The 17,724-nt window shown below is 43.1% G+C and overlaps 1 protein-coding gene and 1 long non-coding RNA gene across 4 annotated transcripts in view; one reads left to right on the top strand and one right to left on the bottom strand.

The window, feature by feature from the left end:
• Positions 1 to 16,909, top strand: part of LOC130152155 (uncharacterized) — a 31,013-nt gene extending 14,104 nt beyond the window's left edge. Inside the window, exons 4-5 of one of the 2 annotated variants that reach the window (XR_008822901.1) lie at positions 11,000 to 11,087; positions 16,804 to 16,909. This is a non-coding gene — a long non-coding RNA (uncharacterized LOC130152155). Of the gene's footprint in view, positions 1 to 1,367; positions 3,608 to 10,999; positions 11,088 to 16,803 lie in introns of those variants that run through there. The other variant, XR_008822902.1, reaches the window with a different exon arrangement.
• On the bottom strand, positions 4,207 to 17,719 carry ALKBH1 (alkB homolog 1, histone H2A dioxygenase). 2 transcript variants are annotated; one of them, XM_056345178.1, is made up of 7 exons: positions 17,588 to 17,698; positions 15,467 to 15,742; positions 14,938 to 15,046; positions 10,354 to 10,516; positions 6,813 to 6,903; positions 5,484 to 5,677; positions 4,207 to 4,942 (listed from the first exon to the last, which is right to left on the bottom strand). In XM_056345178.1, the coding sequence occupies exons 2-7, from the start codon at positions 15,482 to 15,484 to the stop codon at positions 4,519 to 4,521; spliced, it is 999 nt and encodes a 332-aa protein (XP_056201153.1). In that variant the 5' UTR covers positions 15,485 to 15,742; positions 17,588 to 17,698; the 3' UTR covers positions 4,207 to 4,518. The 2 variants fall into 2 exon arrangements, with proteins under 2 accessions (XP_056201153.1, XP_056201152.1); XM_056345177.1 differs by lacking the exon at positions 15,467 to 15,742 and having other exon boundaries at positions 17,588 to 17,719.
• Between the last annotated feature and the right edge of the window lie 5 nt (positions 17,720 to 17,724).

Raw genomic sequence — 17,724 nt, 5'->3', positions numbered from 1 at the left:
CCTGAAATAGGAAAAGGTGCTGAAGAGGGCTAGAGAGCAATGTCAGGGGCCCAGGGCACGTGATCTGTGGGGAAATGTGGTTCCTGGGGTCCTTTCATGTGGCACAGAGGAGACAAAGGGGGAGTGGGTCTAACTGTAGACTTCAATTATTTGAAGGAGAGTTACAAAGACAATGGAACCAAACTCTTGCTAGTAACAGATGGTAAAAAGGAGGCAGAGGGAATGGTTACAAGCTGTATTTTGGGAAACTCGGGCAGGACATAAGGCAAAATTTCTGCATGATGCAAGCAGAGGAGTGCTGGCGCAGGTTACCAAGTGAAATGGTAGAGTCTCCATCTGTCACAGCACTCTCCAAACTACCAAGCTGCAACAAGGTCTTCTACCATCTCATACCAGCACACTCTTCATACAGTCCCTCTGCTGCCTTCTCCTCATCTCACCTCATCCAGGGCGTGTGTGCCCTCTCCTCTTGCTCCTTCCTCGGCTGCTCCCTCTTCACTGCCTCTCAACCACTTAACTTGGCCACCCACAGCTGCACCTTATCTACATTGACCAACCCACCACCCCTGAAGCCAGCCCACAGCTGTAAATCATCAATGCTAATTAACCCAGCTTCATTCCTCTACACCCATCGGGGAAGGTTTCTGTCTTGCGTGGGTAGCCTTGTGGCAACAGCACTGTTCCTAGGGGGAGGGTGGACTGGCCACTCCAACCACTATTTTTGTGGGCCTGTGACTACAGATATCAGAAGATGATGCAAGGAAAGAGCTGTATGAGCTAAGCTGTAACTTGCACAGTGGTGACTTTCATCTCACTGCAACTTTACCAGAGCGTATGTGAAGATATTCTTAGTCAATGTTGCATTCTTTGTATAGAAAAATGGTTTTATTAAGATATTTGTGATTACCATTTGCTAAGTATAAATAGCAGAACTTATTTTGTACTGTGCTAAACTTGTGTCAGCCACATCTTGTGCCAGATCTATAGTGTTATGCTACAGATTGTTTTCAACCAGCTTTGGTTATTAGGATTTACAGAGGCATCAGCAGACTGCAGATGACTCGCATGGCTTTCTCTCAAAAGTCTCTTTTCGCACAGAGTATCCAAAAAAAGACCTTTTATATATGGGTCTTCTGAGGCCTTCAGCAACTTATTTTTCTGAATCATTGAAGTCTGCAGTCCATGTACTTCTGTTAACTTTTTGAGGTAATGTGTTCAGATCCAGGCAAGTTTTATGATTTCATCAGAACTTAAGTATGCTTAGAGTACACTGGATTATAGCTCAATTAATTTTGCATCCTAATTAAGCGGAAGACAATCCTGTCACTGACAGGTCTCTTTTCCATGTTAAATCTACCCTGCTTCAGGTGTGATGCAAAGAATGACAATGACTTACACGAATAGATGAACACAGATCCAAGCTCTTGTCTGTACTCCACAAAATGCAAGCCAGCTTCAACCTGGACCTGCAGCCATGGCAGTGAGATACTGTGCTGCTGTCTGGGTATTCCCTTTTGTTTGTACAGGTAGTTTCCTCTTCTGCACCCAGTATTCATCCCACTGTGCTTTGATTCTGATTTAGCTAGGTATTTCATTTTCACTTTACTATTGATTATAAAAAAAGCCCAGTAATTGTTTCAACTCTGTTGGACAGTTAGCTTTATCTATAGATCACATAATGAACAGAGTACATGTAGTAAACAACATGCTTCATTTCCAGGTGGCTTTGAATTAAATCTTCCTGTAATCAACTCATTACATTAATTTTCTTGCAGAATTGGTCCAGAGACCTCTTCTTTCCCTCCCCTCAGCTGTGCACAGCAGGACATCCTAAAAGACTGCGGCCTGTGCCATTGATGCAATTTTGTGCTTGTGGCCCTTGGACAGTGTTTTTCCTCTGGAGGAATTAAAAGCTACATACAGAGATTATCTCAGCACGTACCTATATGAACACAAGCAAATATTTGTGGTACCTATAGATACAAAAATTTGATCAATACTATGAAAAATCCTGTTGCATCATCACAAACCTAAACAAGTGAGGTGCAAAGTCACAGCCTGAGTGCTATATAGAGTAGGTAAATGGTTCCCTATCCTTCTGTCCTAGGAGGAACATCAGCAAGAGTGTAGGGAGCGTTATCACTGGATGCAGCCCCCTTCACAACCTCTTCCCGCAGCTGTTGCTGCCTCTTCAAAATCATGGTCCGGAAGCACCATTTGCAGAGCCCACTGAAGTTCTGTGGTTTGCTCATTTGCACTCTGCTCTTCTGCAGTCACAGAACAATGCTCCTGCCAGGCTGGCACTTCAGGAAATTCTCCCTTCTTATAGTGGTTTCTCTTTGTACATGGATGACGCTTTTTTTTCCTGGGTCATTTCCCATATGCCCATTTCTGGGTCATAGAATTTTTATTTTCTGGGTGCCTGATACAGAACTAGATCAGCGCTGTCTCACTCACAATGGTGTTACAGAACAAGCTTGACTGCAAGTCAGTAACTCAGCAAATTGTCAACTCAGCTGCATCTAAACAGAAAGCTCCAATGGACTGGATACTTCCCATGACCAATTGCTGTTAGTAGTTTGCAGCATTTGCTGCAATTTTAAACTGCAAAGGATAAATAGTATGGTTTCTTGTCCTTCTTCACAGGAACAACTGAATCGTGGAATAAATGACAAGCGGTCATTTGTTATGTATTTGTAGGGAACTGATGGACTTAAATCTCAGCCTGCAACATGAGGAAACCAGCTCTAGTTTGTGACCGTCTAGATCCATGACTCTTCTCTCATCTTCAGTGCTGAGTGAGCTGGCAGATTTTTGCTTCCCTCTTGAGAGCGAAGAACAGTCTGCCTTCTCACTGTCAGGAGAAGAAATATTGCTCTCCCCTTCCCCACCTACAGGTGCTACTAAGGGAGCTTTGCTGTTTTCTGAGACTTACTCAGTCAACTTGCCTTTCTGCTCATGTTGTAACCTCCCTGCATTATAGTATTCACTCTCCCAGGGCTCTGCTGTAAATACACCAGGCCTAGGATACAGAAAGGACACATTTCTGGCATAGAATAAGATATTAAAACCCACAACTGATTATTTTAGAGATTAAATTACTGGAGCTCTTTGCAGTGTTGTATAAGGAATTAATTGTGCACATACACAGACCTACCTGCTATGAAATAAGTAGACAAGGCATACTTTCCCCATGAGGAAAAGCTGCCACATACGTACTTTCATACTGCAGGCAACACCTCTCTGGAACTGCCCAACAAACCCTGAACCACCCATAAGCAAAGCAGCCCTGCGGACATATGCAGGTCTCCTCCACCTGAGCTGGCACAGGCAGGAGATCCAAAAGAAGCCTAGAAGGGACAGTACAGGGAATGCGGCAGCATTAACAATATGCAGAAATAACTAAGAAGGAGAAAAAGAAAAGAGCCAGCCCAAACCTGATAGAGATCTTTAATTTAAAAACCAAGTCAGTTTATTCATTGGGAAAGTGCAACAAAATACCCCAGGGACAGTGCATTCCACTCCAACAATTAAAATTGCATTAAAAAGCAGATAAGAAGGTCTGAGTCTTAAAGAAAACTGGCACAAAAGCTAGTGCTTTTTTTTGTTGTTTGTTTCAATATATTTATCTTTGGGTGACAGAGATAGTCACCAATTCATTTTTTTTTCAGGTACTTGATTTACAACTTCATTGCTTCTACTTGCAAGTCATTCTGTTCCTTAAAGACGCTAGCTTGGGACTGGAGGACCATAATCTGCAGGCACTTAAGAGGAGGCAGTTTTGAAAGAATGGGGATAGAGGTCTGTCACGTACTTACTGTGGGCAGGAGACCCTGCTGGGAGCTACTAGATATTCCAAGTACATATTGTTCCCATTTGTTTCTCTCCAAAATTTGAGGTATGCAAAAAGAAGTCCTATTCCACTCAGAAGAGCAGTTTCTGCTGCAGCTGAGTGGGTGCAAGCAGGCAAAAGGAGAGCACAAGACTGCAGCAGGTGTTGCTTGAGAGAGCTGCTAGTTTCTGATCACTGAACCAGTTTTTGCTGTAGAAGTAATTCTCTTGGAAATGCTGCAGGTAGGTCTCACACCCACAGCAGCCTATTCTCATTCGTACTTGTTACTACACTTCAGCTGAGCTTTACAAGCCCAATAGGATTCTTTAACACACAGTAATTATGTATAAAGATACACAGCACTTTCTGCCCAATGATTTCAAAATACTTTATGAGCATCACTGAACCAAGCTTGAAATTCTCTGACATATACAGGTATTTTAAAGGGAACGGAGTACCGTAAATGTCTGCAACAAAGTGGCAATAGAATTCATCTCCTGAGTCTCAGTCCTGAACTTATCCTTCTCTTACCTCTAAATCATTTTTCTCCCCCAACCTGTTTCTTACAGTGAGAAGGACTACAGTTATTCTGTAGAAGTTTATTAATCCCAATACAGACAAGTGACTTTAATATGATTCCATGTGGAGACTGCCTGTCCAGTCCATGTCAGCATGATCTACTGGTCTCAGCTATCTGTATTCGGTTTATGCCTCTTGGTTCTACTGTTCTCCTTACGGTGACTCTCTTCAGAGGGTGCTTGGCCCTTTCTGTTTGTCCCAGATTCCTCAGGAAATTTCTGACCCTCAGCCAACACCTGCCGAATAGTCATATTGATGCGGGAAGACTGCAAGTACTTGGCACACACCTGCCAATCCTCATCAGAGCTGTGCTCAACGACTGAGCCAACAGGAAGGTCTGAAGCAAGTGCCTGGTCCAGACACGAAGGCAAAGCTGTCCCTTCAGGGTTGGGGAGGACGCGGGGCACAGCATGGTAGAGCAGACGGCTGAAGCCAGACATCACCATGATATCTCCACTGTGCATGAACATGGCTGTTGGGGCCTCCTCCCGCCTCAGGCCCCCAAGCAAAAATATCGAGGATTGCCCAAAACTAGAGATGGTAAGAGGATGGAGAGAGAAGAGAAAGAAAATTCAGGTAGAGAACAATTACATGTGCAGTAAGAAAATATTAGCAGCTAAATCCCTTTATAAAAAAAAACAAACCCAAACAAGAAAACCAGATGGACTCCTAGTAACAACTTCACAATGAGAACATGGAGAACAGACTAAGATACCTGGCTCTGGTTCAAGGTAGGCACAGTGTGAGCAGCTGTCCTGCCAGGCTTGAAACTCTGCTGAGGTATTTCATCCTTGCCTGCTAGTACCCAGCTGACACTCTGCTGCTTTAGAACAGAACTGCATTCTGTGCTAAGAGCTCTTCCACTCCAGGCGCTGCATCCATGCTATTCAAGCAGTCTTCAAAGAAAAACCTATGCCCTTGAACTACACCTTCCTACTGTTCATGCCTTCAGAGATTGAGGATTATATACTCAATTAGCAAACTACATAATACTGACTTCCTATAACCGTATGCAACCATATAATAAAGCCATCAACCCCTCCACAACACTCAAGTGCTTTCCTCAACTCACCTGAATGATAAAAGGGGCCGAGAATGGTCCAGTTCAGACTCATCTACATGAATTCCCAGTGAAGAGTCAAAATGATAATAGTTCAAGATGCCTGCTTGGGCTTGGAAACCCCGGAACCCGCAGGCTGCAGCCACTTGTTCTGACAGGAATGCAAGGTCTGAGGGGAAAGGAGTGTGGTGATTTGCTGAGTACTTCTGGAGGAAGGAGAGCGGGAAAAAAAAAAACACAAAACAAAACAAACCACACCCAGAACATCAGAGCAGCAAATACAACTGGAAACAAACATTGAAAGAGAACTCAGAAGTTTGGCTGATAGTCAGGGAGAAGGGCATCATATTCATCTGGAAAAATGACTACGACATAGGTGGACCCACAGTGCATTTACCTCCTATCATTTAATTCTGTGCCTATGCTGAGACTGCCAGAGATTCAATTAATCATGGAGTTCATCATCATATCTGGATGGCAAACTCGAAGTCTGTAAGATTAATGCCTAAGGTTAGTACCAACATCCTGAGGATCTACTTGGTCACTGTGTAAAGCTGCCAAAGGAAAGACAGTTCTGTATCTCAACAAGGCTCTGAAACAAGCATCTTTGTTCCTTCTTTGGAAAGTAAGGAACAGGAATCAATTGCAAACCTACTTTTTCTCTCTCCCATGAGTGATTCTGAGAGGACTGGAAAGCAATAACCAAGTTTTTATTAAGGCTACCCAATAATAGGCTGACCTGGTAAATATAAGGCTGCAAGCAGATTTGGTTAAGTATCTGCAATATACCGCATATTCACTGTCATCTTTTCTCAGCCTCCATCTGATTCAGTCTTATGAAAAAGTTTATTTTGGTCAGGAGCCCCAAAATAGCTGTTAGTTGGTGAGAGTGTACTATACTGGTTCAGACTCTTACGTTCAAAGGCACACCAGCAGCAGTCTCTTCCTGCTCTCGCTCACCCCTCCAAAGAGGACTAGTTTCTGAGAAGCAGCTGTCTTCAAGCATTCAAGGTCATTCTCATCTTAGGCAGTTAACACCCTTTTGTGACCATGCCTTTTGGTAGGGTAAAAATGCTCTTACTCCGAAACAGTCACAGGTCTAGAGCTAAGTATATGCTACCACATTACCTTTCAAAGGAAAGAATGCAGCAATGGACTTTTGCTGTTAAATGTTTCACAGTAAGCTAATGGAGATTAAAACATTCTTACAAGCATGGTTTGTTACAGCCTTTCCTCAAGGCTGTCTCATAGGATCATAAGCATTTTATTCCATGATACCCTCCTCTGCCTGCCATTCTGACTGCTTACAGCTAAGAAAAATGAAGAATTTTGTTTCAGTACCTTAGTATCCCAGTTATAATGGTAACCAAGAGTCACCCAGCGCAGCTTCTCCAATAAGCTTCTAGGCTCCCCTTTACCGGAACCTTTCCTTCTGCAAAGACAAAATGGAAAGAAATCAGATATGTGTTAGTTTCTGAGGGGTCCTCTGGTAGTGCAGCATACAGTAATGAGATTCACTTACCCACACGACAGCCTATTAAAACCATCAATGCTAAACTTCTTTCAGTGTCATTATCTTTTTCCTCCAAAGACCTTGGAAATTTACTTCATGCAATTTGTGCAAGCTATAGGGTCTACTGCCAACTGCTGTCAGCTTGTATTTTCAACGGGGTACATAATGGGTTATCAGATGGAGACAACACAATTAACTGGTGCGGATTTAGAACTCAAAATTAAGCATGTACTATTTAAGCACCGAAAGTGAAAGAACAGAATCTATGAAGATCTAAAAGCCGCAAACAGAAGGAAAAAAACATTCTAGGCACTTAATGGAAAATGACAAGAGCCGGAAAATGCTTCACCTGACAGTGAAGTGTATCAAGCTGCATAATACTGCAAAGGACTGTCAATTCTACTACCTGGTACTTTTACAAGGAGTCCTTTGTTCAGTAAGAAGCAAGACTGCTCTAGCTATGACCATATGTTTCTTGTAATGTCAAAAAGTCTAGACTGCAGATGTCTCCTATCCAGACTGCTCTGCAGGACAAAAAACTATTCTCAAGTGACAACCCTAATGCAAAGGGACTCAGTGGTCTGACGCCACACACCAATTTACCATTCTTACTTGAAGGTGGCGATGGCAGTAAGAGACCTTAGGGATGGGCTTTTACTATGGCTATGGAAAAGTCCTTTAAAAGTTACCAAGAGTATTACTATAGTAAATCAGACAGAAACATGCTAGTGACAAATATAGAAAGGCACACATATATCTTCTAGTCCACTTACTCCAGCAACTTCAGCTTCTTTTCTCAAGCTAAATCATGTGTTATGGTAAATAAAGAAAGAAAAGGGAAACGCATTCAGAACACCACAATAAACAGTATCACCAGATTGTTGGTTCTGATTTATAGCCTCATTAGTTTTGTAAGACATGCTCTCTTTTACAAAACAGGATTTATATTTGTGCTGCCATGGTCAAATCTCAGCCAAGCATCTGCATTTAATATGCATTTCTACCCAGACACACGCCTTGTTTCTGCCCTTCACCTATACTGTACTGATAGCTCCTAAGCTAAACCAGGCACAGGAGTTAAAGGCCAGTTTCTTTACCTTTAATAATTTTTCATAGCTCACTGATTATTGAGTCATCTTTCCAGTTTCCATCTTTGTCATAAGGCAATAGCAACTGCTATTACCATAATGCAGTAACACAGTAACTGCCAAATACATGCTGCTTGGAACAATTTATGGAGCCTACAAGCAGGTAACAGCATCTAGAAGAGGGAGAGCCCACAACTCGTTCCTCTAAATCTTTCAACTCGTAGATCTGATGTTCATAATTAAACATTTTTAGCACATGCTTTTTGAAAGGGCCATTCATTTGCTACAGCGCTAGGGTGCTTGCACAACAGCAGGAACCCCAATAGGCTCAGTAGGTCCTTATTTCCACAACTTAGTATTTTGCATGTGATTTCACATGTGATTGCTAAGGAGAGCAAAGTCTGATTGTTACATATTTGAAATCAATGAGTTCTTAGAGCTGTAGCAACAGATGCTCCTACAAGAAAGCACAGAGAAATTCTGGTATAACTAGGTTAAAAATAACAAGACTGAACAACAGGGGAGCTTTGGTGTGAAGCTCCCTTTTTTCTGTATTCACTGGTCTAGATTCACTAGATCGCATTCTATAACTGCCCCCGCCCTTTTCCTTACACACAAGAGTACATATGTATCTCCCTTGTAGGGATGCTTTACCCCCTTTTATGCTTTCTGTTGTCCCCAGCACTAAAGAAATTACTTTTTCCTCACTTTGTGGGGAAAGCATAGCATACATTTCTAGCAATTGTGTGGACTCTCCCTACCTTGTGATTCCTGCATGCTGAAAAGAGCAGATAAGCACATTTATGCATATTCCTGATGGCTTTAAATAGCATTAAAGTCGTGTCCAATCTTGGAAGTACACCTCTTTTTAGTTAAGCACCCTATTTCTCCCCTCCCTGAAAGGTTCTCACTCCTAGACAAGTTGGCTAGTTTGATCTGCCTAGGTAAAAGCACAAATACACCAGTTTGCTCACTTGAAGACTCAGACAAGTGCCCGTGTTTCTGCCAGCCATCACTCTTCCAAACACTGTTTTCAAGTGAACTGGATTCAGCTGCAAATTAACCTCTGTTCTGATCGTTCTCTCTGTGTGCAGGAGGTGCTGCTGGGAAAGGCCTGTCAAGCTGGAACAGTACCCCACTTTTTTCAGCTGTAGGGCACAGTTCACAATACTTTTATAGAACAATTTTTCATCCTTGATGGAACACAAAAAAGGTGTCTGAATTTCTGTAAATAATTCTGACTGAGCCTGGAAAACACAAGTGGAGGCATAACTTCTCTCCTAGGTTCAAATACTTAGAAGTCCAAACCTTGCTCTTGCCTTTCCATATCTTGTAGATGTTAAGAGCATTTCCAAAGAAAAATCTCAACATGTCAATTTTACTGTGGTGCAAGATGAGAGTTGTAGGGAACTTTGGTCACTCAATCACTGATTTCATCAGTCAAATCGACAAGGTAATGATGAATACCCAAATAACTAAAACACTGTGTACTGTAAACAAGCATCTATCCTGTATGTATTTTTACAGGTGACTAATTAACAACAACAAAAAAGTCTTTAAAACTTGGACTTTAAAACTTTCTGCTTGACTTCAAAACTTGAGTAAATCCTCCAATAACTTTCAAATCAAGTAGAGGAAAGGCAGCTGCATCAGCCACAGAACTCTGAACCTGTGGCAATCTTACAGAGCAGATAGGATTGCCATTAAAACCGTACATTTAATTGCCACCTCAGACTGAATAAAAAAAAAAACCAAACCAAAGAAATACATTGGAAAATAAACCCACAGAAACTAGCCAACTTGAGGAGTTAAAAAAATAAAAGTGCAGACAGCAGCCTTTTAATTACAGTATGCTAGGTCTGACAGCTGACTGGGAAGAAGAGCTAGCATGAGCAGGATGTTTGGAAAGGATCCCTTTTTCCTCAGGAAAACTGAAGCCTAGAAGGACCTCATGGTTCCCCTCGCAGCTGAGCTTAGCAAGCTTCCAAGCACCATGATATCAGCCAGGGTCACTATTTTACATTTGACTGATCACTTTGGAATCATTTGCTACTAGAAAATCCCATTTTGAGTGTGAAAGCAGGGCATTCATCAGGATCCACATCAAGCCATGAAAAATCCATCTTTAACTTGGCATGTCTGACACCATCTGTATACTGCCAACATATACACAGTCTTTTTCAGCTTCCCTTCCCTGCTCATTTTTCTTAAGACTTTCTCAGGGCTAAGAACAACTTCTGGCTCCGTTAGTTTTGACCACCAAAGGCTATTGTGGACTTACTTCAATTGCTCCTTGCTTTGTCCCCACAGGTCAATAGTCTTCTCAGGAGCCATGTGCAGGTCCAGGTTGCAGACATTGGGTTTCTGGGGGTATAGCTTGAGACACTGTTTCACCCAGTGACGCTGGCAGCCCGGGAGGAAAGGGTTTGGTATGAAAATAAACCCTGATCACAGAGAAAAAGGGAGAGGGTGGGAAGAAAAGTATGATTAGGCATTTTCCTGTTTTTTTCTAAAACTAGAGCAAAGGACAGGGGTCAGAAGTACTGAAAAAACACCTTAGACATACAACCACTGACTTTGCATGTAAGCTGTTGGATCTATTGCCAGGTCTGAACTGTTAAAATCTATTGTTTTTTTTCACTACAAATGGTGGCCATAAAGTACACGGCAGACAGGGCAGCCAACTCTGGTCAAAGTAAAAAATGATCATGAAGGACATGCCTGTGTAAGGCATATTGACTACAAGCAGATAAAGGAGTAAGAACTTGCAAAGCCAATTGCTTTGGAGTATATCCGATTTTTAAATGATTCAGCGAGACTTTTCTCTTGAACCCTGCAAAGCTTAAGTAATTCTGGCCCAGTTTTTCTAGATTTCAAACTAACTTCGTTGCTGTCTCTGAACTCATACTACCTTCTTGTTACTTCAGTATCATGAAATGCAGAGATCAGTCCATGGGCTGAGCAAGTCTCTAGCAACGTAAACTGTCCTCTCTTTTGCTTCATGCTTATTTCCAGGTAAGTCTGGTTGTATCCATCCCTGCATTTTGGTATGGTAATACTCAAAGGGCATGAAAGCCAAATTATATCCCAAACTTCTTGTTGATGACCGCAAATACTGTGCAGTCATTTTTAATTGGCAAAACAACATAAATGTGTAACTAGTCTGCACACTCATTTAGCCGTGCACCTCAGGCGGAGTTCAAGCAGCAGCTCAAATAAGAGGGTTAGCCGAGATGTAACAGATTGATTTGGTCTATATCTTAACAGACAAAAGTCCTTGACAGAAGATCTGCCATCAGCAGGAGTGCTAACAAGATTCTTCACTGGAATTTTCTCCCCAGCACCCCAGGGGTGTCTCCTTGCAGGCCAGGGTCAATGGCACTGATGAATGAGTGTCTGACGGGAAGATGCTATTAATCTGTATTGTACCTACTCTGAGAATCAAGGCGCTCCCTCAAAGGCTGTCAATTCAGTGAGACTCGCCAACACAAAATACACATACAAAGAGAGATAAGGGTATAGGAGGAACAAAGGAAAAGGAGGTTTCAAGGTTTTGCCCTACTGTGTCTTTTTGAACTTCTCAGTCAAATCAAGTTAAACAGACAAAAATAGAAGAAAAGGAAGAAACAAGGCTAGGAGTCTCAGTAGGATACAAACTTGCCTTGTGGCCTTATGAAAGTGGTAATAAAATCACAAGAAAAGCTTCCTGCCAGCGTATCTCACAGACCTCACAAGATTAAATTAACTGGTTAGAAAAAGAGCCTTCAGTGTATTAATAATATACTGTCATTCATTTCACTCCATTCCCTGCACCTTCAGACAGGTCTGGTTACAAGAAGTTACTTTGCCAGAAGCATTAAATTTATTTTTTGTTGGCCTCTGCATAGAACAGAATAATAATATTGTCCTTCCCGTCTACACCTTTTGATGTGGGGTCCTCAAAGCGCTTTACTACATTCATGGAATTACACTCTACTATGTATGTATAATCTCTAGGTATTAATGAAGGAATTAAAAGCCTGGAGGGCTAGTTTCACACAGAGCTGAGAACAAGAATCCAAATTTTATGACCCTACTTGTAACAGAAGCTTAGAACATGCTCACGTCTCTCCAAACCTTTCATTGCTTACTCTTAAGACACTGGGTTAGTCTAGATTTACAGAAGTGAAAACAACTAAAAAGTGGGTTGCTGCTATGCTGCTGATGTCAAGAAAGGCAGAAAACTTGTAATTTCTAATAGTTGCAGAGTTTTACTGTAAAATTCTACGCTAAGAGTCAAGACTAATAGTTCCTGGGAGCGCCAGCAGTGCTAGAAATCAGTGACTTGCCAGACATGTGAGGGAAAAGAACAAGATTTATTTCTGTAGCAGTCTTTCTGAGCTGACTAAAGAACACCACAGACAAGCTTTGAAGTCAACACAATTGAACCTCTTGGCCTTGAAAGAGCTGGTCTGAGTGGAACAGGCAAATGATGAATTCTTTGGGGATCTGTATACTAAAGGAATTTGCCTTGAGGAAGCAGAAGCTTGTTCTCTTGTTGCAGCAAGATGTTACGGCACACTAGGAATTAATCTACACCTGGTGGAAGTGGTCTCCAGCCTCAGTCAAAGGAAGCGTAAGACATACAGATGTCTAGCAACAAGAACAACCCATCGTAAACCCAATTTGTGTCAGTTACAAAGATCCAAAGACAGCATCACCCACATCTCACAGAACTCGGGACACTGCAACAGAAATTCACCCAGCTTCCTTAGTCTTGTATTTCATTGCTCACTGTGGGGACAAAACCAGATTACTTCCCTTTCATTTGCCCATAGACAAACTGAAGAAATTCTAACTTACTTTAGAGGGCTATTAGGGCAGTTAAATATCTTATAGTGCTTTAGGGTGTCCAGATATAGGTAGCTGGAAAAGGTTAAAATATTATTCTTGTCCACACATGACTTGATGCTAAACAGGAACGGGAATTTCTTGATGTATTTGCATTTTATTTTAGTGAAAGGTTTTCTTTGTCAAAGCAGAAGAAAAACGCAGTTGAGTGGAACACTTGTGATCCCTCCCCATGTAATTGCTAGGAAGGACATTTACACAGACATAAAATGCTTGAAACCAAGGAAGGGCAGCTATAATATGACAGGTTAAGTGGAACAAAAAAATTGAGAGAGGCAAGAAGAGGTGGAAGCCTTTCTCCTACAGTTATTCCCTGTGTATTGACTGTGCCAGATGGCTAGCGTGGCTGCCTTAGTTTCAGAAGTGGTAGGCTGGCTTCATAGCAACCCACACAGACACTGACTGCAGTTCCAATGAACCAAAAGAAACATGAGAAAAACCAAAACAGAACAAAAAAACTCCCCTGAAATAAGGAGGATATGGGGAACTACAAACTCATCAGCCTTACCAAAATCCCTGGTAAGATTATGGAGCAAGCCTTCATAACAGCCATTTCCAGACACAAGGTGGTTGGAAACAGCCAGCATGGACTTACTGAAGGTAAATTTTGTCTCATCAGCCCTCCTGCCTGCTAAATGTGAGTTTTCCAGTCAAGTCTCCTGCAGCATTATCGCAGCCAAACTGGGGGCTTATGGATTTTACAGGTAAACTAAAAGGGTGAGCAAAAGCTGGCTGGGCCACCAGGCTTAAAGAACAGTGATTTGATGGTTCAGAGTCTAACCAGTGGCTGTTACGGGCTGTGTTCCTCGGGCTGATACCAGGGCCAAGACTGATAACTACATCTACATCAACAACGGGACAACAGGATGTCCATCATCATCACACAGATCACACTAAATTGGAGCAGCAGTGGATATGCTGGAGGCTACTGCTGCCACTGAAAGGGACTTTGACAAACCGAAGGAATGGGCCAACAAGAACCTCAGGAAGTTCAACAGTGGTAATGCTGCACCTGGGGCAGAATAACCCCATGCACCATACAGCCTGAGGACCAGGGAGCAGCTCTGAATCAAAGGACCACGGGGTCTTGGAGGACAAATTAAGCACGAGTCAGTAGTGCACGCTTGCGGCAATAAAGGCTGGTTACACGCTGCTCTATATTAGTAAAAGGGGCACTATGCAGAAGGTGGAACCAGATTCTTCTCAGAGATGCATAGCAAGATTATGAGAGGTAAGTCACAAATTACAGCAAGGCAAATTTTGGTTAGATACAAGGTGAAAAAAAATCACAAAAGTGGCCAGACACTGGAGGTGCCCAGAAAGGGTATGTAATTTCTTATCCTTGGAGATTTCCAGAACTCCCCTGTACAAAGTTCTGAGCAATATGATCTAACTTTCAGCTTGTCCTCGCTTTAAGCAGGGAGTTGGACCGGGACTCTAGAGGTCCCTTCCAACCTAACATCTTTCTGTGGTTCTACCAGGTGACCTGCACGCCTAAGATCCATTTCAGCTTTTGAAATAACCTGCCTAATGAAATTATTCTGTACCTTGAACAGGACAACAGGTTCTTATTCACTTATTGTACTCAGTGTTCTACACTAGCAAGTAGATGCCACACTTCAGCCCTGAAATCACTGTATTTCAGTCACTTATCTAATTTTCATGATATATGCTGAGGAAAAACAGATGCTACAGAAATGCAAAATCTCTATCAAAGGCAAATCCATTCTTATGAGGGATGGTCTGGTTGATCAGAGACAGTGAAACAACTGGCCCTTCTGTACTCACCTTCATATATATATATCCTACTCTTTAGCTGACTCTTTTGTTCTCCTGCCCTTAAAATAATACTAAACTACACCTAGGTAAACGAAAATAGCTTTTCCAGGCAAGGCAAGGAGGCTAAGATGGAAGATGCTCAAATCCCAAGCAACAAGGTTGTGTTTATTTTTTTCTTTAAATCAGAGGTACCTACCTGGATACCCATTGAGGCCATAGGCTTTCCACTGGCTAACTGGCTGCAATCCTGCTCTGTAGGCATCTTGATCACTGACAGAAGAAATACTGAGCTGTGATCTGAACACCTGGCAAAAGAAAACAAATCTGGTTTAAAAAAAAAAAAAAAAAGAGAAAAAAAGGAAGACATGAAGAACGCATCCAAATATACCACCTATAAGAAAAGGTGTTACCATATTCCAAGGTAAGTTTTGTGAAAATGCCAGTTGTAACACAGAACTACTGTCTAAGCAACTGTGACCAGAACAGGGCATGCTGCTAACAGAGCTAGTATGTATTCAATACAACAATCAAAAGGTACCTGCGGTTTATACAATACTTACGGATCAGGACAGATGTCCTCCATTCATAAAAAACCCCATCAATTTATACCAATGAGAAAAAAAATTGCACTATTTGTCCATTTCTACAGTGCAGCCTCATCATTGTAAAATATTCTGGTAATTATCATCTCCATTAGACAGCAATATACCTGTAACATTTTATACCTTCAAACTGAACACCATGTTGCCACTTCTGTTTCCAACAGCAGGGTCAACAGCTCAAGGCTTAGCAAGATACGTTTCCTTGAGGAACTCTCTTGGGTCGCAGTAACGCTTGCATTTAAGCTGCAATAAGCCAACTCCTGCTGCAAAGAACCAAACTCATCCACTGTGTTCTCGCTCCCTTCTTCCCTGAGGATTGGGAACTGTCTTAGGGACGGCAGGGTAGAGGCAGGTTGATTTTGTTCTGGCTTGGTTCCCTAGTCCAGCTCTCCATGTGGGCTATGCATAGTAAGTACAGGCTCGTATAAGGAAAGAGCTGGTCATAAGCAGGCAGAGACAGGCAAGGCTTTGTTTATGATAAAGCGTATATTAAATTAAGGCCTTTGCACACAGACTCTGCAGTGGCAAATGCGTAAAAATCAGTCTTTCCGCAGGCTGACAGCTCCGGTTAACACCTCCTGAGCAATGTGTCTAAAATATGTACACAGAATTTGTAAGAAAGCTCTAAACTAGCGTTGGGCAGCAGCCTCTGGCAATGTGCTCAGTTTTACCAATTGTTCAGCTCTCTGCCAAAAGCAGTTTAGTGACTGCCAGCCTTGAAGAGCTTAGTCCATAGTCCTGTCTGCAGAACATCCCCAGGAAGGCTCTGCCTTTCACTAAGACTCTGCCACCTCTTTGCCTTCTCAAACTGCTTACACATCAGCTGCTGCCAGGGCTTGTGGAAAGCGGGAGCTGTTTCTGTGCTAAAAAATTACACGAGCTGAATCAGTTAAATTAGCCTGGTAGCAGGGCAGCTGCGGTATGTCACACTTCACTGAAGAACTCAATCACTTGAAAGTTTTCTGAGAGAAAAGGAACAGAAGTATCTGGGCCAATCTGCCTGGCCTGTACGCCTTCCTAAAGGGAAAAGCCAAATGTTTTTAACCTGAGGGAAAGAGGAATAAAAAGGTGCTTTCACTAGTAAGCTATCAACTGATCTTAGAAGGTAACAGCCACAAAAAGAATGATATGGAGAGGGGACAGATACTTGTGATGCTTTCAAGTACTTTGAATTTCTCACAAGGGCAGTGATGTTGGAATCCTATTTGATAAAGGATTGCTGCAAGATCAAGAAAGGCTGAAGTGTTAACAACTCCCTTGTTTAATGCTAATGCCTTGAACGATTTCAGATGGGTCTGGTTTTCTGTCCCATTAACAGTATCAAAATTACTGTCTGAAAAGATAGAAAAATATATATTCTAATAGAAGAGTAAAAGGAAAACACTAAGCATTGAACTATGAAAAATTAGGCAAAGTTTCATTTTAACTATGTTCCCTACTCCTTTTTTTTTCTCATACAGGCTCATACGCAGAAAATTCCTGGTTAACAATAGTTCATTTTGTGATGTGACAAAACAGAAGATGAGTTTAAAGGTCACTTCTCCATCACTCAAGACACAGTAAACTACTAACCACGATGGCTGCCGCTTTCAGATGTGCTCCTGACTGCACAGCCGCTGCAACAGCTGGGCCTGAGGGCCAAGCCAAGTGGGTATTATATGGGAGCAAGAAAAGCGAAGAAAATTCCCCAAGGGGAAGACAACAAGGACTCTGGGCACCCACTGCACGGCGGGGAGAGGCTGATCCCGGCTCACCCAGCTATTTCATGGCCAAGACAAAGGCCAGGAGGCCCGGAAACAGCATCAGCTCCAAGAGCGACATTTGCTTTTTGCCACCCACGTGTACCTGCACGTCCCTTCAGTAACACGTGGCTTCAACAGAGGCTCTGGGGACACCTTACTGCTGCGTAGAGTGACAATTAAACACTACGGGAGTAAATAAACATAAAGAAAAGCAGTAAATGCGTGGCTAGGCGGCGTGCTGGCCGAGGGCGGCGGGCCCCAGGGGCCTGGCGGGCTCCTCTGCGGCCACCCAGCTCGTTTCTAAACGCTGCAGCGGCCCGCGAGGAGGCTCCGCGCCGCACGGCAGCGCCTTCCAGCCGCTAAGGGCGCGGCAGGAGAGACGGCGCCGAGCAGGAGGGGAAGCGGCCGGCGCGGAGCACGGGCGGCAGCACCGCCACCACAGCGCTCGCAGGGCCGCAGCGCGCCGCGCCGGCCCGCAAGGACAACAGCCGCCCAGCGTTACCTGGCCCCCCGGCACCGAGAAGTCTACCACGCCCCGCAGATCCGACGCGTCGCGTTGCCGATAAAAGCGAAAAAGCCGGCGGAAGGCGTCCTCCCCGCCCTCCCGCGTCAGGGCCGCTGCCGCCATTTTGGCCAGGC

This window comes from Falco biarmicus, chromosome 7 (genome assembly GCF_023638135.1).
Source record: "Falco biarmicus isolate bFalBia1 chromosome 7, bFalBia1.pri, whole genome shotgun sequence".
In the NCBI taxonomy this organism is placed as follows: Eukaryota; Metazoa; Chordata; class Aves; order Falconiformes; family Falconidae; genus Falco; species Falco biarmicus.
Note: the sequence above shows the minus strand (reverse complement) of the source record. Positions and strands in the feature narration are given on the sequence as shown.

What these genes read in the sequence shown, in the direction of transcription:
- ALKBH1 (XM_056345177.1), bottom strand. Translation starts at nt 17,713, where the DNA reads ATGGCGGCAGCGGCCCTGACGCGGGAGGGCGGGGAGGACGCCTTCCGC. An exon ending in TCTCGGTGCCGGGGGGCCAG is followed by an intron (nt 15,047 to 17,587) that starts GTAACGCTGGGC and finishes TTCTTTTGCCAG; the next exon opens with GTGTTCAGATCACAGCTCAG. An exon ending in CAAAGCAAGGAGCAATTGAA is followed by an intron (nt 6,904 to 10,353) that starts GTAAGTCCACAA and finishes TTGTCTTTGCAG; the next exon opens with AAGGAAAGGTTCCGGTAAAG.